General features: G+C 48.1%; 1 protein-coding gene and 1 long non-coding RNA gene across 4 annotated transcripts in view; both read left to right on the top strand.

The window, feature by feature from the left end:
- The window catches only part of PKP1 (plakophilin 1), a 35,614-nt gene extending 20,052 nt beyond the window's left edge, over window positions 1–15,562 (top strand). The window contains exons 4-14 of the mRNA XM_032449281.1: window positions 526–670; window positions 2,089–2,296; window positions 2,884–3,061; window positions 4,683–4,797; window positions 5,065–5,220; window positions 5,324–5,500; window positions 7,738–7,891; window positions 8,386–8,572; window positions 11,285–11,369; window positions 12,217–12,317; window positions 12,455–15,562. Of these exons, the coding sequence (XP_032305172.1) occupies window positions 526–670; window positions 2,089–2,296; window positions 2,884–3,061; window positions 4,683–4,797; window positions 5,065–5,220; window positions 5,324–5,500; window positions 7,738–7,891; window positions 8,386–8,572; window positions 11,285–11,369; window positions 12,217–12,288 (1,477 nt within the window). The 3' untranslated portion in view covers window positions 12,289–12,317; window positions 12,455–15,562. The remainder of the gene's footprint in view (window positions 1–525; window positions 671–2,088; window positions 2,297–2,883; window positions 3,062–4,682; window positions 4,798–5,064; window positions 5,221–5,323; window positions 5,501–7,737; window positions 7,892–8,385; window positions 8,573–11,284; window positions 11,370–12,216; window positions 12,318–12,454) is intronic.
- Window positions 15,563–17,053: 1,491 nt separating this feature from the next.
- LOC116654422 lies at window positions 17,054–20,580 on the top strand. 3 transcript variants are annotated; one of them, XR_004309662.1, is made up of 4 exons: window positions 17,058–17,085; window positions 17,860–18,214; window positions 19,120–19,197; window positions 19,271–20,580. It is a non-coding gene; the product is annotated as an uncharacterized LOC116654422 (long non-coding RNA). The 3 variants fall into 3 exon arrangements; XR_004309661.1 differs by having other exon boundaries at window positions 17,059–17,085; window positions 17,806–17,863; XR_004309663.1 differs by lacking the exon at window positions 17,860–18,214 and having other exon boundaries at window positions 17,054–17,085.
- Window positions 20,581–21,754: the final 1,174 nt, after the last annotated feature.

Here is a 21,754-nt window from a genome sequence, read left to right as displayed (position 1 = left end):
TCCATCCCATCACTCCAGACATACCTGTCTCCTTTTCCTAAGGGATCTGCGCTCACCTTCTGAGACCATCAGCTGCTCTCACAATTTTTGCTTCCACCACATCTCACATCAAAGGATTAAATGCTGTGGGAAAAGCCTCTGCCTCCTTTAGATTGTCCTAATGACACGATGGATGGTTTCATCCCCGTCCACTAATTCTTCTATGTGAACAGCAGCGAGCACCAGTTCTCTCTTCCCTAATCCTTCCACCTTAGACAGAATTAGGCACCAAGCAAGATTTTGTCTTTTCTGCTTTGCTGATGGAGTGGATCCATAGTCCATTAGCCCTGGTGACCCTACTGTATCTTTTCCTCTTCTATCATCTCTTTCCTGAGTCTGAGCGATGCAGTAGGGATGCACAGTTTTTTTCTATGTGAACGGATGATTTTTGGCTCTCTGTACTTCTTTCCTTCTGATTAACTCCCAATACTGAAGTAGCCTATTTGGCTGAAAGCTCAATCAATGCTGCTTTTCTCTTTGACATAGAATATGTGGTGATGAGATAGATGGCGGCACAATGACCATCCAGAAAGCCATACAGCTCCTGTGCTCCTCCGATGACAAATACCAGGCCATGGGGGCTTATTACCTTCAGCACACCTGCTTCCAGGATGAGACCGCCAAGCAAGAGGTGAGCAAACTCCTTCAGAGCTTTCTGGGTACAGTGGCGCATGGGATGGGCAGAATTGGTGTATCTCAATAGCAAGAATCTGTTGGCTCTCTTGGTGGAGTCCACACAGAAATTAATTAAGTGGGTTTTTCACCTCTTAGTGGCCACTTTCTCTTACTAGAGGGCAGGTCAGTATTTGAGCACAAGGGAATAGTTACCAAGCAGCAGAGACTTGTGACCATGTTATCACCCTGACCCACTGTGGTGCAGATTGAAGGGATATACATGGGAGCAGTCACCCAAACACAGTGTTCTGGATGGCACTGCACCCATTTCCACGTGAATGTCCTGCTATCTCAATGTCAGAACCACATAAAATTGCCCCAGATCCCACCGTGTTCTTCCCTGTGCCATTGCTCAATGCCATTTCAGCCACTCATCTAAGACAGTGGATATAAAGGCAGTTTATCCCCACCCTGACGTGTATGCAGCCACAGCAATGTGATCTTCTCAAAGCTGCACCCAAATACAGGGCAGATTTCAGTGCTCTGCAGCAGCAGTGGAGCTGGCAGTGTGCAGACGTGCCCTCAGTGCAGCTGAGCTGAGTGTGGGGACCCCAATCCCATGGTGCAGTCACTAATTGCAAGGCAGCCACACCCTTCGTTACCATTGAAAACACTGAACCTGTCCCATCACTTCCCAGAAAGATGTGTTGGAGCAGGTAGGTGAGTCATCCCAGTGCACACTTGGGTTTTTTTGGGTTGGTTTTTTTTGGGCTTTTTTGGGGGGTGGGGTGGGGTGGGGGGAGGTTTCCCTTTTTAAAATGCACTCATTCATTTTCTGTTGTCAGCAGATCTCCAGCCAATAGGTTTGTATGTCCAAACAGGCTCCATATGGCTTCTGTCCCCAGCAGACCTGGTACAGGGAGAATCCTTCAGCTGAAGCTCCCATTGCTTTGGAGAGCTCAGCTAAAGGAATGTGCTCTGCCTTCAGACCTCCCGAGCACGTTTGTGGTGTCCTGGAGGTTGGGGTTCTCCCATCCATGCCTGTCCCTCTCCATACTGAGCATGGCCCACTGACCTCCAGGGTGTTCACCTTCTACCCTGACTATCTCAGACCATCCTGTGGATTCAGGATGCAGATAAGTCCCTATGTCATGTCATTACACCACTATGGCTGGCCATACATGGCTGTGTATAAGCAGAGCAACATTTCTGCCTAATGTAAACTTAGGGAGATAGGAAAAGCTTACATTAACATCAACCAAGGATTCCTCTCTGGGCTGTTATCCATAGGCATTCAGCTCTGGAGTCCAAGCCATAACCTGGTGCCACCTGTGGGCTCTGGCCTGCCTTCCCTGCCAGCTCTTCTTGATGTAGTTGTCCTGCTGGCGATGCTTTATGCACCACTCTGATGTCAGCACATCTTTCCCTATCCAGGTCTATCGGCTCGGGGGAATTGCCAAGCTTGTTGAGCTGCTCCGCAGCACAAACCAAAATGTACAGCGGGCAGCAGCCGGAGCCCTCCGGAATTTGGTCTTCAGGAATCCAACCAACAAGATAGAAACCCGGAGGCAGAACGGGATAAGGGAGTGTGTGAGCCTCCTGAGGAGGACGGGGAACACCGAAATTCAGAAGCAACTGACAGGTACACAGAGCCCTGTAGTTGGTGTCAGCCCCAACACTGACAACAGCAGCCTCGTGCCCCTGAAGATATTCCCCCCCCCCCCCAGCAAGGATTGTATTCCTCTCTACATTTGTCCATGTTGCCTGATGCACAGAAGGCCATACCAAAAAGGGAATGTTTAATGCTTCTATTGCATGAAATGGTGACTAAAACACAAGGCAGAGGAAGTCCTGGCTCTTCAGTGTCCCATGGGGTTTCCCCAGATTGCAGTTGCCCATTGGGGTTGTGTCTATCCCAGGTTTCTTGCCGGGCTACTCCTTGTCTTCTTGCACCCTTGTTGGCTATCTTGGTTGGTGTCTCATCTTTTCTTGAAGGATTAATCCAGGTTTGTTGGTGCAGGTCACCTTCAGCTCTGCCTGAGGTCCTGTGTGCAAACCTTCACAAGATTCCTTGAGAAATGCTTTCCTCCTGCAACCTAATAACAGGAAACACCAATTCTGGGAGGAGAGACAATGCTTATGAACACAGCTCCACATGATACTGTGTTCCTGTTACCTATCTCCTATAAGATAGGCAGAGACTTGAGCTTATCTCTATCTCCTTTCTAGGTCTGCTCTGGAACCTCTCCTCCACTGATGAATTAAAAGAGGAGTTGATACAGGAGGCCCTCCCCGTCTTGACAGACTGTGTTATCATCCCTTTCTCTGGCTGGTCTGATGGTGGCTGCAACAGGACAAGGGAAATTATTGACCCCGAAGTATTCTTCAATGCTACAGGGTGTTTGAGGTAAGTTGGCATGTGGGGACGTATTGAATTCTCTACATGGGGAGAACAAACATTTCCCCATTCATTTTAATAACTGTTTTAGCACAGCACAGTCCCACTGTGCTGGGCTGTACCTGGCCCAGCAGCTGGTTGTGTATTGGCCTGCTTGTCAGATGGGTCGCCCACAAAGAGGAGGAACAGGCTGAGCACAGAGTAGCTCACTTTTGCACACCAAAACCAGAGCCCTTTTGCAGAGGATCTCCGTCCTGACTTGCTGTTTCTCCTACCTCCCTCCTCCACTTGGATGCGAGCTCCTTGTCTCACTGGGAACAAGTGGAAAAAAAATACCCTGTATAATTAGGTACTTTCATCAACTGAAGCTCTCCCCGAGGGAGCATAGCACCGACCGCACCCTTAGCAGACATGCAGCCAGCAGGAGATGTATCTGCCTGTGAAACAAAATGGTTGAATGCAGCATGGGCCTTTGGAGGCGCGATGCTATCGTCCTCTGCAGCTGGGAACAGGGTCTGAAAGGCAGCCTTCCCCTTCAACTTCACACTGTGATGTGAATGCAAAGCGCTCCACTTCTAAGACCATCCCAACTCATTGCCACCCCAACCCACTGCCATTAAAATAAGGGAAGAAGAGTATGGTCGTAGAGCTTTCCATGGAGTATAACTCCAGGTAGGCTCTCTCTTGGTGCTGCAATTGGAGGCAGGGATATCCAGCAGTGAGCTGGGCTGGGCTGCAGGGCAGCGAGGAGCTCAGTGGGGCTGCAGGAGAGCAGGACAGTTGGGCCAGGAGCCCCCACTCAATCTGACTCACAGCAGTGCCACATCACAAGGATGTGGCATGCACGGGGATGAGAAGAGCTTTGGGTTTGCCCTGGGCTCGAGCCATTGCTGCTCAAGAATTTCTGGATTGCAGATGAATTCATGTTAATGAAGAGGCTGCAAATCACAGCAAACATCAAATCCAGTTCTGGAACGCCTGGAGTGAATATCTCACAATGACTGCCAACCTCTCTTTGTTTTTCATTTGCAAGCTACAAGCCACTAAAACAGGGAAGGAGAAAAAAAATAGCAAAAAGTCATTTCCTGCTAGTGGAAAAACTCCCCTGTCCTGGCAGTAGCCTGGCAGTGTGCTCAGGGATGCATTATAACCTGGTCAGTCCCATTGGTTGGACAGTCCCATTGCTGTTCTTCATCATGTCTGCCCCCATCTCTCATATAAACATTGATAGTGACCCTTTGCAGATCCACTCTTACAACCATTTGCATCTTCCTGATTTTCCCAAGAATAACAGATAGTCTTTTTTCTATCTTCTTATTGGAGGCAAGAAGCCTACAGAACATCACCGTGTGGTCTCTAAGGCCAAATACTGCTGATCGTTATTGTCCCTAAAAGTACATCTTCTATACAGAACTCCTTAAGAAGAACTTTCCCAGATGAAATCAATCCAGATGAGCAATAGGAGCGCTCAGCATCAGGGTGATCCTACAGAAGGCCTCCAAAGTCAAACCCAACAAGTTAATTTGGCCAGTACCGTGTCCAAGGTCTCTGGCTGATAGAGATTAGAGTGAATCCAGCTAACCCTTTCCTCTCCTTCTCTCCTGACTTGCTCTGCAATGGCATTCTTCAGGAACCTCAGTTCTGCAGACATGGGACGTCAGACCATGCGAAATTACCCTGGATTGATCGATTCTGTCATGACCTACGCTCAGAACTGTGTGGCTTCTAACCGACCTGATGACAAGGTACCAGCTGCTGCTCCATAGCTCTTTACAAGTGTTCACCCCATAGTTAATAACTGCAGTTTTGGGGGTAGCTCCAAAACCCTATCAAGCAAGTCTGAGAGGGGATGGGACTCTTTGTGGCTGCTCTTTCCCTAGCAAATATGCAGTATAACTTCTAAAGAGGATAACTATGGCATGGGATATGTCCTCTCTGTAGCTATATACAGTGCTGCTTCATGCTTCTACCAAATGTGATACTTGCATTTTTTGTTCTGGGGGTGATTTCAGTCTGTGGAGAACTGCATTTGCATCCTGCACAACCTCTCCTACCGCCTGGATGCTGAAGTTCCCAACAAATACACCCAACTCAACCACATGGCCCGGAGCGTTTACGTGGACAAAACTCTCACAGGATGCTTCAACAGCAGGAGTGGCAAAATGGAGGTAAGACATGACACAAAGGGCTCGGAAATGTGTTCCTCAGCTCCCAGCAGGGACTGCAAGTGAGGAGCTGGATCTGAGCTTCCAATTTCTCATCCTTTTGTAGAATGATGAGTATGGTGTCCCTCTCCCTGAGGAGGATTTTAAACCCAAGGGACCCAGCTGGCTGTACCACTCAGATGCCATTCGCACCTACCTGTCCCTGATGGATCACAGCAAGAAAGATGCCACCCTGGAGGCTTGTGCTGGGGCACTGCAGAATCTCACTGCGAGCCGAGGGCTGGTAAGCACTCCTCTGCACACATGTGGCCAAACATGCCAGCACCTTACAGCAGTCAGGAGGAGAAATGTCCTCCCTCAACCTCAGGGCAGAATTGCAGGGCTTTCCACAGTTGATGATGTAGCTCAGGTGCTTATAAATGTCCCTGCAGAGGCTGAAGTTCTATCCCAGGTCTGTGTGCCTTTCCAGGAGCTCCTCCAGGTTTCAGTATCTGAAGAGTCTGTAAGAAGGAAGGGAACAGACTCCATAGCAGGGTTTGTCTGATGGGACAAGGGGAAGTGATTTCAAACTAAAAGAGTGGAGATTCAGATTGGATATAAGGAAAAAGCTCTTTACAGAGTGCTGAGGAGCTGCACAGAGAGGCGGTGTTGCCCCATCCCTGCAGCCCCCCAAGGGCAGGGCAGGGCTGTGAGCACAGCTGGGGCTGTGGGTGTCCCGGTACATGGCAGGGAGTGGGACCAGATGGCCTTTAAGGGCCCCTTCCAACTCAAGCCATTCTGTGATCCTACAGTTGTACAGTTTCTGCTGTTGGTTGTAACACCAACATCTGTTGGTAGTGGCATCCTCCCTGCAAGACACCAGCGACTCCAGATGTGCACATGTGGCCAGATGTAATTTACAGGAGAGAGAAAGGACGTGCACGCACCGCCCGCGTGTGTGTTTGAAGTGGGATGTGGCTGTAATCACAGGGTGGGTTGTGCGGTGGATTGCCATCATGGTCACATCACAACTGCTCATTACTCTCACAGACAGATGTCCTATAGACATCTGTATGTCCTATAGACATCTGTAGTATGGCAGCATGAAGGTGACATAGGCAGTGATGCTGTGGGCGTTGCAGGGGCTGGAACATGGTGAGTTGCAGTGCCCAACGTCAGCGCCGTGGGCATGTCCCCACAGGCTGTGCTCACGTGGGCAAACCTCGACTTGTCTGTTTGTGTCAAACTTCATCAATTCTAATTTAAATAAGATGGCGAGGGAGATAAAGGGGTAATTATTTTGTACGTAGGAGAGGTTTGTCACGTGTGCGGGGCGTTCCACCCAGCAACGCAGTGTGACTCACTGCAGGAGCCTTTGTTGGACAGCATTAACAGCTCTGATCTGCTGGGAGCTTTAGTTCCAAGGCTTTCTTTTGGGTTACGAGTCTTTCAATGTGAAATACTTTGGGATTTAACTGAACTGCCTCACTACTAACAAGGATGGAGGTTGTCTCAGTATGGACAGGGCTAATTGGAGACATGGAGCTATTTGCTCCATGGAAATAAAAAGGCTTTCATCAACCAAAAGTGGCTTCTTGAGAGGTGGGAAAGAAAACAATGAGTTGTTCCACCAGTGGTGAGATAACTTGCTTCAGCCTTCTGGGATAGGATGGTTGGAATGGAGACCTGGGTGTACTTTCACAGTTTTTGTTCCATCTCAGAGCTGAAGTTGGGGTGGATTGCTGCATTTGTTGGCATTTAAAGGATAGAGAAACAGAGGAGAAGCTTGCAAAGCTTACTGTAGCCCTTTAGCTGTTATAGGAGGACTATGAATCTCTTCTCAGCCTCAGCTTTATATATTTCAATTGTGCTGGCATGGATCTGTAACGCAGTGCGTGTCTCCTGGCACACAGGAGGGACGCTGGGTCTCAGCCCACATAAGGGGGTACCTCCCACCCTGCTCCCTCCATCTCCACATCACTGCTGATGGATGTGTGTCACTCCAGTAGTGTGATGATATCTTGTGCTGTGGTAGCTGAGAAGTTCAGATTAAACTCTATTAATAAGTGGGCAATTTATTAATGGCATGTGCTTCAAAGTCCAGGAGCACTCAGCTGCATTGGTTACGCCCTAAGATCTTCTAGACTTACGTAAGCAAAACATGAAATCAGGTTCCAAGATGTGTATTTTTGTCCTTCAGCTCATTATTTAAAGGTATCATTAGCTGTTTCTATTCCAAAGCAGCCTATTAGTTGTGGCATGGCAGGGAGCTGAGCGAAGACAATATGGACATGAAAGGTAAAATGTCTCAATTGGTTGGGAATATCAGTTAGGAGATCCTACAGGCCTCCAGAAAGAGGACAGAAGTCCCTGCCATATGACAGAGGATGAGAGGCTGACTTGATGGAGGAGTAAATGACAAAGTAAGTGGGATTAAGGCAGGAGATGTGCTTATTTTGTAGTATCATCATATATGCACATTGTTGTAGGTGCATTCTTCCAGCATTGGAAGTCATGAGACATTGCTGTTCTGTCTCCTAGATGTCCAATGCCATGAGCCAATTGATTGGGGTGAAGGAAAAAGGTTTGCCTCGCATAGCACGGCTCCTGCAGTCCAACAGCTCCGAAGTTGTCCGGTCTGGTGCTTCTCTGCTGAGCAACATGTCCCGACATCCTATCCTGCACAAAACCATGGGTAAGCCATTTCCACCACAGTAGATTTCAGTACCATGTCTAGTTTCTACCTCTCTAATATCTTCCCTCTCTTTATACACCCCATAATAAGACTCAGCCAAGCTCCCATACTGGGCAAATGGTGTCATTTGTTCTGGTCAAAAGACCATTACAGGTGATATAAGCAGGCTTAACACAATACATGCTCTCTCAGCCTTTGCAATCAGATGGAATGCTTAATGGATAATGATGAATCTGCAGGGCTGGGAGGATGCAGTGCAGATGATAGTGTTTGGGGAACTGAGCCAGACATGACCTAAATCAATACCTTTCCAGAGGTCCTCACTGTGGGTCTGGAAACCAACTGAAGCTACTATGCTGTTACCATCCAGACTTATTAGTGCCTCCTTTAGGGAATAACACTGCATTCTTGCGCTGAATAATGCTAACACAAATAATTTCATTCACCTGTGCTGGGTTTATTTAAATGTTGATTGGAACATTCCACCTCTTTAGCTCACCAGGTGCTCCCAGATGTATCACGTCTCCTGTCATTCCAGTCTGGAAATACCAACAGCTATGGCGAGATCATGACATCAGCTTGTTACACTCTGAGGAACCTCATCATGTCCAACCCACACCTGGGAAAGTGTTACTTGACAAGCAACATGCTCAATAATGTAGTAAGCCTGTGCCGAAATGGGTGAGTCTGGGGCAGAACACATGGAAAAAGTCTCAGGAAATGTGCTGCTCTACTGGTGTTATGCTTAGCTTGAACATTCACACTGGTTCATCTTTTTGGTTGGAGCATTCACCTCAAATGGCCAAAACTCAGCTGTGATGAACCATATGCAGATCTTATAAGAAGATGCTCTGGTTTACTGCCTGTATTTCATTAACTTCAACAGTCCGAACAGATTTTACCACTTTTCCTTTCAGGGATGGTTTGAATTTTGTACCTTTATGGCCCCACACTACAGCTTGTTGACTCTTACCAAACTGTGTTCTGCCCAAATTGGAGCTCACAGTCTTTGGCCATATCTCCATTCCAGGACTCTCATCTCTCCTCCCATCTGGCTTTGTTTTAAAATACCTTGTGCAAGCAGCCTATTGTTTTCTGTTATGAGAAGACATTCACATGCCTTCTCTGTCATCTTTTGACAAACCACTTACAATTTACCTCTTGTTCTAAGAGATTCTCAGTCATTACCAGTGGCCTCTCTGTTTAGGCTGGGCCTCAGCCAACAAATATCAGTCACTTCATTGCTTTTATATGCTTCCATTCTGCAGCAAGCTCGATTAACACCAAACCCTGCCCTCTTCTAAGTCTTCATTCTTATGAATGGCATTAACTTCTGCCTGAAGTCCCGCTTGGACTCCCTCAGACCGGTCCTTGGCTCATTACTGCTTTAGCAGAGCATTGCACAACCGGGGCCATGCATTCCTAAATTGCCTTGGCTATTCAGCATGATGAGCTTTGTTTCCATTGACTCACTGTGAGAGTTACTAAACTCCAGGGAAGTCTCCAGTTTCTATTTCTCCTGACAGTATCGCAAATTTCTCCTGAGAAACTCCCATGTGAGTTTGAATTGTTCCTTTTACTGCAGTATATATTTCTGCCCCCGTGGATTTCTGTGCTGTTCTTATGAAAAAAACACTAGCAGTTTACATCCAGGACTCATCTGGCTCATGCCAACTATATTGTTTTGGGATATGATAGCCACATCCCTTCTAGAGATTGGAGCTAACTTTTCCCACTTCCCTGTACCATCTCTGAAAGCAAATGGGAAACTTCAGGGTAGAATTTGTCTGTTCCAATGTCAGAAAGAGCCTCACATTCCCTGGTGGTAATAACTGGACCCAGCAGCTCCTGCAGGGCTGCTGGTGATGCTGGATGCTGACCCCATGTTCCCTTATGGATGCTTTCCTTTCTCACGTTCCTCTCAGACACCAACCAGCACCCCTCCGAGTTGGGCTCCCTTCCCCTGGTGCTCCGTGTAGCTGTATTCTCAGTGAAAGGCATAAACAGTTCCAGTTTATCTGATTGCTGTGGTTACTTCTCCTTCCTGGTGCATCCCTATTAGATAATTGTCTGTCTCCTGCATATATCCTCCTCTGTGACGCAGCCTTCATAGTGATGATGGCATGTGTTCACACTGTTATTTTCAATCCCAGGTAGCAAAATATTGCATCCTAAATACCTCCATGTTCATTGCTTTTCAATGGCTGTTTGGCCAGATTTTCAGCCACAGCATTTTTTTACGCATGGTCATTCTGATGACAGAGTATGGGATGGTTAGAACCAGAAGAACAATTTTGCAATAAAACCTCCTTCTCTTGGCCCAAAACATTGCTTAAGAATTTCTTGTTGTGTGCTGCTCTTCCAGTCCTCCAGGCAGAGCCAACAACACGATCTGCATCGCCCATGTGGTCATTCTGACCAGATTAAGTGTGGCCATTTCTTGTTGACTAGAAGGTTTTTGGTACCATCTGCTGTGTCTGTTAGAAAAAAGCCCTACATTTGCTCATTGGGTTTTTACCCTCACAGGATGATGCTTGCAGGTCTCACTCTGCCAGTCCCATTTCTCATTAGCCTAATGCACTGTTTGGAAGACACAACAGAAGCAGAAGATCATGGAGTCACTAAAGTTGGAAAAGGCCTCAAGGGTCCCCAAGTTCAACCCAGCCCCACCATGCCCACCAACCATGTCCCTCAATGCCACATCTACCCTCTTCTTGAGCAGCTCCAGGGATGGTGGCTTTGTGGAGCTGTACCGTGCTGGGAGCCAGGGAGGGTCTGATCCTGCTCCCCATGGCTGAGACAGGCTGGGGCTGTCACAGGGCTCAGGACTATCCCACAGGCAGGACATGGTCCAGCAGATCAGGAGCAGTGATAACAGCTGGCACTGAGGGTTAGATCTGGGTTGTCGTATGAAATGTTCCAAAATTATAGAAGATACTGTTATGACTCATGGTTTCGGAGCTGTTACGTGAGCAAGTATCTATTAACTTGTGCTGAGCAAGGACTTCTGGTTACAGTTGTTATTGTGAGCACAGAGCCCTTCCCTGTGCTGCCCTCCTGAGGGATTCGCCCACAACGTCCCCATGAAGTCCACATTGACACCACTTTGCTTCTTCACCCTTCCAAATTTCACACTCCAGAAGTACATTTTCAGCTCAGATCTACCCTTTCTGTTTGTTCTGTTCTGGTCCCAGGGTGTATTGCCATGTACCATTGCTGGGGGAGCAATGAAGGGTTGGTTTCAATGATGGGGCCCTTCCAACTGGGAATATTAATGGCTCTGTGATTTCATTTGCAGTCATCTATCAAGCCAGCGAGTGCCTGGCTGGAGGTGGCTTCTGGTGCTGCATTGTGGCTATCCATAACTCCCCCATGTTGCTTTCATCTTCCCAGCTCCTGTCCAAAAGCAGCCGAAGCTGCTCGCCTCCTCCTGACAGACCTTTGGTCAAACAGGGAGCTCCAGAGTGTGCTCAAGCAGGTAAGGAGAACACCTCTGCAATTTAGCTGATGGCACAGCCCTGTGACACACTCCATGTGTTAGCAGAGGTCTTTGTGAGGTTCCTCCACTCTTTTCTCTCATTTTCTTCCTACCATAGCCCTACCCTGTGGTCATATCACCCCTACAGTCAGAATAACCTCTACAGCCCCCAAGAGGAATATTTAGGGTTTGTTTTACACCCTGCAACAGAAACTGCAGAAGTGCTGCACAGTCAGGGCACAGGGCCAGCTCCCAGCCCAGTGGCTCGCTTTGAACCAGATGGGTTTTTCCAGCTCACCAACAGTAGCACCTGCACAGAGCAAAGGGCTAAATTAAAGAGAAGGAGTAACATCCACAAAGGGGAATACCCCGGGGGCAGGAAGGGAGAGGGAGCCTAAATATTGTTCTTCTCTTAACGGTGAGGGACTTTCTCCATAGGAGCTGGTGGTGTAGCTTTGAGTCATGCACGTGCTCCCACATATGGTCATTGCATTGGGTGTACATTGGGGTGGGAGTCTGCAAGCAGAGACGCACCTTGCATGTATCTGTGCTGTTTTTCCAGGATAGGCAATAAGATGAACTAATGTTCACTAAGGGACTAAGGCAAAGTCCTTTCCCCCAGCTGAGCTAGAGGAGCCCAAAACTTAGATGTGAGAAAAGGGAGGTCCATCTATGAAGGTGACCACTCGTGTGTTAAGGACATGAAGAGAGTAGAGGAGCCTGTCTGAGAATGGAGCTTTAAGGATGCTTTTGAATTGGCCAGCTGGGGTTTCCCACAGCAGTTGATAGTTATCCATTCTGAAAGCAATGCACATTCACTTCACTCCATACCCACCTGCTTTTTCAGCAAGGATTTGATAAGAACATGATGGGATCTTTAGCTGGAACGACCTTCAGGACTCTTCCCTCCAGATTTTAGGAACCTCTCCACACGCATTTGGGCTGCAGGTGAGAATGGGGCCCTCATCCATGGAGAAGGGGCACAGAAACTGGGGATGGGTGAAGGGAAAAGACTGGAAGTTGGGTATGAATGAATAGAAATGATATCTTCAGTGCTGTCATATCTGGGTATCTTTGTTTTTCAGAGTTTGGAATTGGTTGATCTCCAGGAACACAACCCGTTCACAGTTACTTAGGATGTTAAAGATGTAGAGAATGTTTGTGAGTTAAACTCAACTGTAAAGCAAACCAAACGTATGGATTTCGTGTGGATCATACTGATATTTTTAAACATTTTCTTCCTTTTTTTGGGGGGGGCGGGGGTGGGGGAGGAGAAGGGACTTTTATTGAGGTTATAATTTCTTGATGTCAATATGTTTATTGTTTTATTTTGCAAGGAGTGTGTCTGTGTAACTGTGCCCACATTGCTGTGTGTGTGCACGCGGCCAACGCTCACACCTGGTGAGTAGGGCTGAGTCCCCACCAAAACTCAATGTCAGCTGTGCAGTCTCAGCCCCTCGCAGCTACAACAAATCCCACCCGATCCATGCAACAAATGCTGCCACACCAAATTCGTCACGACCCATTTTCACCCAGAAGTGCAAAAATTGCCTGTTTAATGTTGTCCCCACGTTGCATATATGGCTGTTATCAACAGATACACACAATACTCTTCTTTGAAAAGGCTGCTTCTTCCTAACATTTATGAACATGAGCTTCTTTCCTGCTTCTGATTTTTATTTCCTCCTATGAGCTCTCATAGTTATTAGTGTTTCTTGTTACCTAAACTCTTTATCTCCAGAAGCAAATTGTCAGCTGCTGATTCTCCCCTGGCACTCAGCGCCTGCTCTCTGAAGCTGTATTCACAGTGCTAACACAGAGCATGGTCTCACCAGGTGTCAAATCAATCACTGGGCACTGGAACAATGCAACCATAGGGACCGTGTGAGGAGAAATATGGCTTTTGGGAAGCTGGAGCCAGGAGGAGGAGCTGGCTTTGCCCAGCATCACTGAGTGCCAAGAGTGAGGGATGTGGCCTCTGTCATCACGCTTTGTTTGTACCAAGCAGTGTAAAGAAATAGTGAAAATGGCAAAGCATGTGAGAAATGAGAGCTCAGAGCTGCAGGGGGGGGGATCAGCAGAGGGTGTGCTGCAGGGGCACAGAGATGTGCAGATATGGAGGGTGCAGGAGGTGTTTGGGAAGGGTGGTTTATGGATCTGAGCCTGGCAGGGAGGAGCAGTCTCATGTTTGCAGGGTTCAGCTCCTCGCTTGGTGACAGCTGGCACATCCCACTGACCTGGAAGGCCTGACCCCAGCTCTGCTCTGGGCAGCATCATCCCCACTCAGAGCACATGGCGCAGAGCGAGAGGAGTGCCAGCCGCTTTTCTCCTGGTCTACAAAGGGCGGCTCAGCCTTGTGCGCTTTAATGAGCAACAGCTATTTGCTTGCATTCACCCACGTTCAGTCGAGAGCTTTCTACGCGGAGCTCCCAGCCAAATGAAAGAGCAAAAAGCACCTTTGAAGTGGAGAGCTGGAACCAGGTGAATCCGGTAGGACAGTTTCAGGAGCGTTTTAAACAGCAGTGGAGGAGCCCAGGCCTGTGGGCATTCCCTCACCACAGTTGCCAGCTGTTGCATAGCTGGGTGTACGTCTTCATTTCATGGTTCAGAGTGTATATGGCATGGCCCATGTCTATGGACATCCAGAAAGGCTGCAGTGTCCGCAGGAAGGGTTGTTGCAGTTTTGCTTTAGAATTCCATTGCGTGCAATTTTGCATTCAGATTTGTTGCTGTAATTACACGTTAGGCAGTAAGTCCTGGGAGCTAATGTTTTTTTTCCTTCTAAAATTAATTGGGAGAGCTAACTGCAAAATGGAATGATGGAATATTGAGGAAATTCATTCTAATTGGCTGTTATTTGAGCTTTATTTTAAAACAGTGCTGCTGCTTACACCGGTAATGCAATTTACAGCAGCTCTATATTAGGCACAAAGAGCTGCTGTAATCATCCCACAATTACATTTACAAGTAGTGGAGGTTTCATTACAAAGCACTGAGCTCAGAGGATTGGATACATCATTCACATCAGTGTTAGTGATGTGCAGCAAAGCTGACCGAATGGTACCAATAAAACCTGTCTTCATCCTTGGAGATCTCATATAGAATCATAGGATTATTGGAGATGGAAGAGACCTTTGAAGGCCATCTGGTCCAACTCTCCTCCAGCAAAGCTGATCTTCAGCTCTCGGCTGTGTGCAGCCCTGGATGCTCTCCCTGCCCTGAGCTGGGAGCTCCCTCCAGCCTCAGTTTCCCTATGATGCTGCAGGTTGCTGCTCTCATACCTCAGAATACAGTTAACCCAGGAGAGCAGGGCTGAGCTGTGGCCCCTCTGACACCCCTGTGCTCTTTGCAGCTCTTTTTCCCCCACAAGGAAACTCTCTGATACTCATCTCTATTTCCCTCTCAGTTTCTCTGTGTTAAATCTGGACTACAGACTCTACCCATGTAGGTGAAGTGACGCTGATGTCTGGCAGTGTAAGGAAAACCTCTGGTGTTGCTCATACCCAGAAGTCTGGGGACCTTCTTTTCCAAACCACACTTCTCCCAGAGGCAGAGCTCAGCACCGGGATGCTGCTCTCACCTTTTTCCACCAGTGTTCTTCCTTCGAGGGAGACATTGCTTCATAGAGGCATGTCTTCAGCTGCAAACTGCTCCTTGCTGAGCTGATTTTTTCCCTGTGTAAAAGGCAAGGCAGGGCAGACCTGCAGGGATACAGCCAGGGCAGGTCTGCAGGACATGGGTTGGAGTGATGGACAACTACTGAGGAGGGAATGAGCACAGCGAGCAGCACCCTGATCTCTGCCAGCAGCAGAATAAGAGCAATTGGGGCTTGATTTGTGCGCAGGACACACAACCATGTAAATAAATACCACACTTGTTTGTCCTGGGCTTAGCAGAGCTTTTTTGGCCTGTTTTCTCTTAAATGCTTTGTCTGTTTCGTGTATGTACAATCCAACCCACCCCAGCATTTCAGAAGCCTCATGGACTGCATGGAAGGCAGAAGGCAGTTTTATTCCTCTCTGACCATACAGCAGTTTGAGACCACCCGAGCCTGCCAGTCCATAGCTATACAGTGTATTCTGTAAGATATAGGTATGTGAGAATAATGTATCAGAGTTTTGTTTTGGCTGTACTGTATGTATTTGCTTCATTGGAAAAGCTGAAATCAATAAAAACTGCTGGAATTTCTTCAAGCCAGTTGTTGCAGATGGATTTATTTTGCTTTCATGGGAGAGTAACCATGAGTTACCACTCCAGTCTATGGAAGTCTATGTGTTGATTTCACCATTTGGATGTCAATGGTGTGGGGCCCTGGAGTTCCCTGCAAGTAGTTATGGTCACTTCAATGTCATGGTTTGCATGTGGCAAGATTATTTCACCCCGAGTGTATCACTAACACTTTTCTGTGCTGGTGCCTCTGTGTCATTTAGCACCCATTCCTTATTGATCTATAGTTCACTAAAGTTTCACACACAAACATGACCTTTAGTCTTAGGGCACATGGTGATGTGTGGACTCTTCATGCTAATCAGGAGCAAATTTAAGGCTGCTTCTGCTCTGGGAACTTCCCAGCCTTCTCCAAGGAACTGCTGCTAACAGCACCGAAGAGTTTGGTCTCTGCTTCACATCCTGCAGCAGCTGTAACATGGTGTACATAAGGATAAAGCAAGTGTGGGGTGCACAGAAGGCACAGTACTGCCCATGCTGGGGAGCTCAGAGCCAGCCAGGAAGCAGCACTCTCTTGATCTCCTTCAAAAGATGGCTCTTCAAAGAGGAAACGTGCCAAAGGGAACATGATCTCAGCTACAAAGCGTGTCTGGTTTGTTTACTCATGGCAAGGCTTAGGAATGATGCTCAGCCCTGACCAGTATCTTACAAGAGGATTCGTAGATATCAGACAGGCTTGGTACATCCTGCAAATCCATGCTCAGGATCTGCAGAGCTCCTTTGTGGGAGCATCCTCTGCTGAGACCTCTGAGGGGTGGGGGGACAGCAGGGGATGCAGCTCCAAGGCAAAGCCCCGAAACCCAAACTTCTTAATCAGCCTTGGATGGATCTCACACATGAACACTTTGAAACCAAAATTGCATTGGCAACCACCACCATTCCTTACTCAAGCTGCTTCTAGGCCATAGTGCAGCAGGCATGTTTCCAGTTGGTTTTGGAGTGCCTCAGTAATTGCCTTATAAAAGCCCTTCTGAAGCTATGCATCCAGAACTCCTTGAGAGGATTAATTGTCAGTACCACATGTAGTGATGGTGTCCATTCCAAAGCTTTTTTGGGTACAAACGGCACCTGCAGGCACAGCTGAGTCCAGTCATTTAAGTTAAAGGCTACAGGAGCAAAGAGTTTTCTATATGATACACTACCCACTGTTTGGGTCTCTCTCTATCCATTCAAAGCACATAAAGTGAATACCAAGAATCTTGCATGTGTTTGCATTTGGGGCCAGTATCTTTCATACAAGCACACGAGAAAAGTTCATTTTCAGGCAGGTGTAATGGAAATGCTAAGTCATGGCTTGAAGCAGTGATGGAGCACTTGGTGGGAAGGCAGGGCCAACCCAGGGGAGCTCAGGTGCATGCAATGTAATGCAGCTGAGTGACTGGGAGGAGTGGAGCCAGAATGCATCCCTTCCCAGACCTCATTTAAGGGCTGACAAGTGGAGGTGAGGATGTTTCACTGGAGATCCCTGCCTGCCTGAGGCCTTCTGAAGGTAAGCAGCTTCTTTCCTTTATTTTTGTGCCCACAGCTGTTGTGTTTGAGCAAATCCTCACTTACTGCAGCCTAGGACCTTGCTGCTTTGCTGTCATTGCTGGGCTTTCCACAGTGTTACAGCAGGGAAGCTTGTAGATATGCACACTCTGTGTTGTGTTCAGAGCATTCTTGGGCCTGTGGGATGCATTCCCCACAGATCCTGGGCATCCCCCAAAATACTGCACTGCCCCAGGTCATCACCAAAAGCCTGTTCCCTATTTGGGCTCATTAAACAGCCCAGAGATCACACTGCAGTGTGAATAGCACACTGAGCCTCAGCCACACACCACAACAGCACAAACGACCCCGTGGTACCATCACCCTGTGCTGAAGCACAACAGAGCTCCCCTATCTAGGTTTCCCCAAGCAGAGGCACCACTGTGGCATCCCAACCCCATGTGGCACACTCCTCCAGGGTACATGGTATCCTGTATCAGAAACCCTGCCCCATGCAGGCCTGGTGCACTCATACTTCAGTATATGCATGGCACCCACAGACCATGGCCCTACAGCACTTATGCACCCACGCTCCAGGGCATCCCCATTGCAGGAGCTGGGGGTCAGGGAGAGCATGAGTGCTGCATTAGGCACAGTGACTCATTCCCTATTTACCTTCCCTGCAACGTGCACAGCTTTGTGCTTCTCTATCATATAACCCTCATTTGTATCCTTCCCGCAGTTACGTCTCCTTGCAGATGTGATCTCACTGTGACTGAAGTTGTTATCTATGCAGGATGGTACGTGGCCCCTTTCTGGTGTATTGCTCAGAGAGCTGTCGGTTCCCCATCCCTGGATGTGCTGAAGGCCATAGATGGGGCTCCGTGTAGAGCCAGCCCACAACAGAGGTGGAACCATACGGGCATGAAGGTCCCTTCTAACCCAACCAATACGAAGATACAATGATTTTTTGCACTGAGTGACCTCCATCCATCCAGGCCTCAGTGATGCTCTTCCAGTTTCTGGTACAGCCTCCTGAGCCTTGGAAATCTCACACAGTGGGCAACCACCGCCCCACAACTGGTCCTGAGCAATGCTTCAGCCAATGCTGCAGGTCCTGGATGGGGTCCCAGCTGTCCCAAGGCTGTGAGGTTGGTACAACTGAGCTCTGCTTGGGCAGCTTAGTGCTGACATACCTGGAGCAAAGCAGGAGCCCTGCCCGAGCCTGGTGTCTCCTGTACCTATATTTCTGCAAATGTAATCATAGAATCATAGAATGGTTTGGGTTGGAAGAGACCTCAAAGGTCATCTAGTTCCAAATGGGGACCAAAGCCAGAGAGCACTCTGCACAGGCGTGCCTGGCCTCCCAAAGCAATGCAATGGGAAAAGAGCAGGTAGAGATCTCCAGAAATGGTAGCGCTTTTGGAAGTCCTGGCACTCCAAAACCCAAATACTTTCCCATAGAATCAGAGTTCCTCCCTCCTTTCCCTTCTTAAGGAGCCTCACAAGAGCTCTGCAAGTTCTTACCTAACAGGCAATAACAGCGGCTGCTTTTCAGTCCTGAGGCCAAGTTTCAGTCTGAGGGATGACCAAGGCTGTACAAAGAAGCACAGCAGGGATTTGCTTTGCACACCTTGTTGCTTTCCCTCCTACTTTCTCTATTCTTTCCCTGGAAGCCTCTTTTCCCGAAGGGATGGGTAATTCCTGCCTCGATCCTTTATGGCACAACAGGAAAATCAGCCTCACGTCAGCAGAGCTGAAAGAAACACTCAAGAGAAACCAAAAAGGAAAATGTGAGATTGTCCTGAGTGCCTTTGAGTCCCACCCTGAGCTCTCCTGCAGTGTGTTTCACCCATTTGGAAAGTGATTCTCATTTCCTTGCAGGGAAGGAGGAGCAGCCCATGGTGGTGAGGGTGATGATTCGGTGTCACAGAAGGGCCATTGCTGGGATCACAGTGAGGCTTTGGATATCCCAGGCTGCAGTACATCTCTGTTGGTTCTGTCCATACTGGCTGTGCCTACCTCACTTGTTTCTTCTTTTTCTCTCTTTTCCCAGGCACAATCCAGAAACAGCCTCAAAGTTATATCCTGAGAGAAGAAGAGGGTTAAAGAGGGAAGCGAGGAGACGGCGCAGGTAAGTGTTTATGCTATCCAAATGGTGACTGGTGCACAGACCAAAACCCACACCCACCTCTTTCCTGCCCCAGGAACCTGAGCGAAGCAGCAACGTCCCTGCAGGGCTCAGGAACCGTGAGAAAACCAACGGCACACAGCAATTCAGAGCCCCACCTTGCTCAGGGCAGGAGGAGCAGAACCTGCAGCACCCCAGGAAAGTCAGAGACAGCACTGCAGCCTGTGGAGCTGCGGGTAGAATAGGGGTAAAGCCGTGCACTGAATTAGCCTGCACAGCAGTCAATGGGATTGTGAGAACCAATTGAGTTTGTCACAGTATTTTTTGTTCCTTATGGATTTTTCCCTCTCAGCCATCTCTTCCCCAGGCTGAACAGCCCCAGGGCTCTCAGCCTTTCCCCATGAGGGAGAGGTTCCAGGCCTCCCACCATCTCTGCAGCCCTCTGCTGTGCTCTCAGAGGGGAGGAGCACCTGCCTTGCTCTGCTGGCCACACTCTGTGCCATGCACCCCAGGGTCCCATTGGCCTTCTTGGCCACCAGAGCACACTGCAGGCTCATCATCAACCCTAATGCCCCAGGGCTGCTCCTTCCCAAAGTGCCCAGGGCCAAGAGCATCCTCTGTCTGGACCAGGGAAGCCAGGGGTCATCCTTATTCCAAGGCACAAATCTGAAGTACTTTAGCTAGACACTGACATTTCAAAAAGGATGAGTGATTTTATACAACTTTCATGTTCAAAACACCCTGTTTTCTTAAAGTCTTCCTGGGGGATCCCCAGGCATAATATATTCAGTACAAACTTGCCAATGCTTGTGGTTCTGCAAGGCTGCCCCATGCCCAGCTGCCAGCAGTGCAGCATCTCCTCTCCTCTAGCAATGGGCAGCTTTGCAGGGCTTGAAGGACAGCTTGCTTGCATTACTTTTTTCAAGCAACCAAACACAAAGTCTCCTTTGGCTGAGCTAAACAACCACATCTGAAAAACTTTCCCTACTGCCCTGGCCTTTATTGCTCATTCCTCATTAGGAGAAATCTCTTAGGATCAATCCAGCCTCACCTGGGCAGCTTAAAATTAGACACCGAGGCAGTCACTCTGGGTTCCTCACAGAGCCAATGGAGAAACCACATGGTTTATCCATCATAAGATGGAGACGGAAGGAGGGGCTAATTAATAATTTTCCATTTCCACTGTCAATTAAAGGGACCCAGATGGAGATAAGTGAAGCTCAAACATAGCGAAGTGGCCTGAACAACATCTTTTATCTTTTGTGAGCACATATGGACAAAAACACACGTGTACAGTATTGCAAAGGACCAGCCTTCATTCCTAGGATGCTGAGCTAGCACTGTGCTGCCAGGATGGGATGCTACACATCTCCTGGGTCTTTCTGTCACGAGAGTGAAACAAGCAGCAAAACAGCATCCAGGTGGCATTCACTTTCCTCTTGTTTTTCTAAGAAAAAGCCCACAGAGAAAAGCTTGACATGCTCAGCAACACCCATGTGCTGAAGGGTAATGCATCATTATGGTTAGGATTAAGAGGACTTCACTGCTGGGCTCTGATTCATGCTCAGGGCTTTGTTTGTTTTGCTCATCCCTGGATGGAAAGGCTTCTAACTGGATTTCCTTAGCAATTTGTGGCTGCTTTCACTGTCTCTGGTCGGACGTAAAGCAATGCAAAGAGGCTGGTTGCTATCAAAGCTGCAGACTCTCCAGCCTGGATTCTTCTGGTGCTGCTCTGATCCAGCCAGGAAATGAGAGCTGGAAGTCACATAACCACTGTTGGCAACCCACAGAGTCAATGGAAATCGTAGGACCATTGAATCATTGCTATTGGAAAAGACCACTGAGATCATCCAAGTTCAAACCCAACCTATGCCACACATGCCAGAGTTTGAAATACCTCTGGCAAGATCTCCAAATTGCCAGATACACAATTAGTGACCAGCTCTGCAAACAGTGTTGTGTCCATTGCAAGGCAGCTGCTTGGCCAGTGCACCCTTTGCAGACACAGAAATAATCCTTTCAATATTACTTCTTCTCTTTGAACGTAACCCAACGCATGTGAGCTGCTCTGTGCAGACAGATGCTAATTCATCTCACGTGTTGCCTTCTGGGCTGTTTAACTTCCCGCTGCTCTTTGAGATTCCAAGATCTCAGGTGCTGAGCTTGACCACTAACACACCAACATTAGGGTGTAATAAAAAAGAATGGAAAACAACATTGGCCTCTTTTACCCCTTTCACATCCAAATGCAACCACTACTTCCTACCCAGTCGGAAGTAGACTGAAATTTGTGGTCCAAATTCCAAGTTTTTGGGTCTTCTGCCAGGTGTAGCTCTTAGCATCACTCTGTGTATTGATGCTAAGCCACTCTATTCTGCCAGGCTGCGGTTAAGGAGATTCATGAGCACCATGAAGCAAAGAGCTGCACTGAAATAAGGACAGAACTGGGTGTGTGGATGGTTCGTTTTTTAGTGCTGTTAAGCATCTTAGGCTGAACCCAGACCTTATTGCTTTGTCACATACACACACACACACAAAAAAAGATTGCAGATAATGAGCT

This window comes from Coturnix japonica, chromosome 26 (assembly GCF_001577835.2).
Source record: "Coturnix japonica isolate 7356 chromosome 26, Coturnix japonica 2.1, whole genome shotgun sequence".
Classification (NCBI taxonomy): domain Eukaryota; kingdom Metazoa; phylum Chordata; class Aves; order Galliformes; family Phasianidae; genus Coturnix; species Coturnix japonica.
This window is presented reverse-complemented; position numbering and strand designations above follow the sequence as displayed.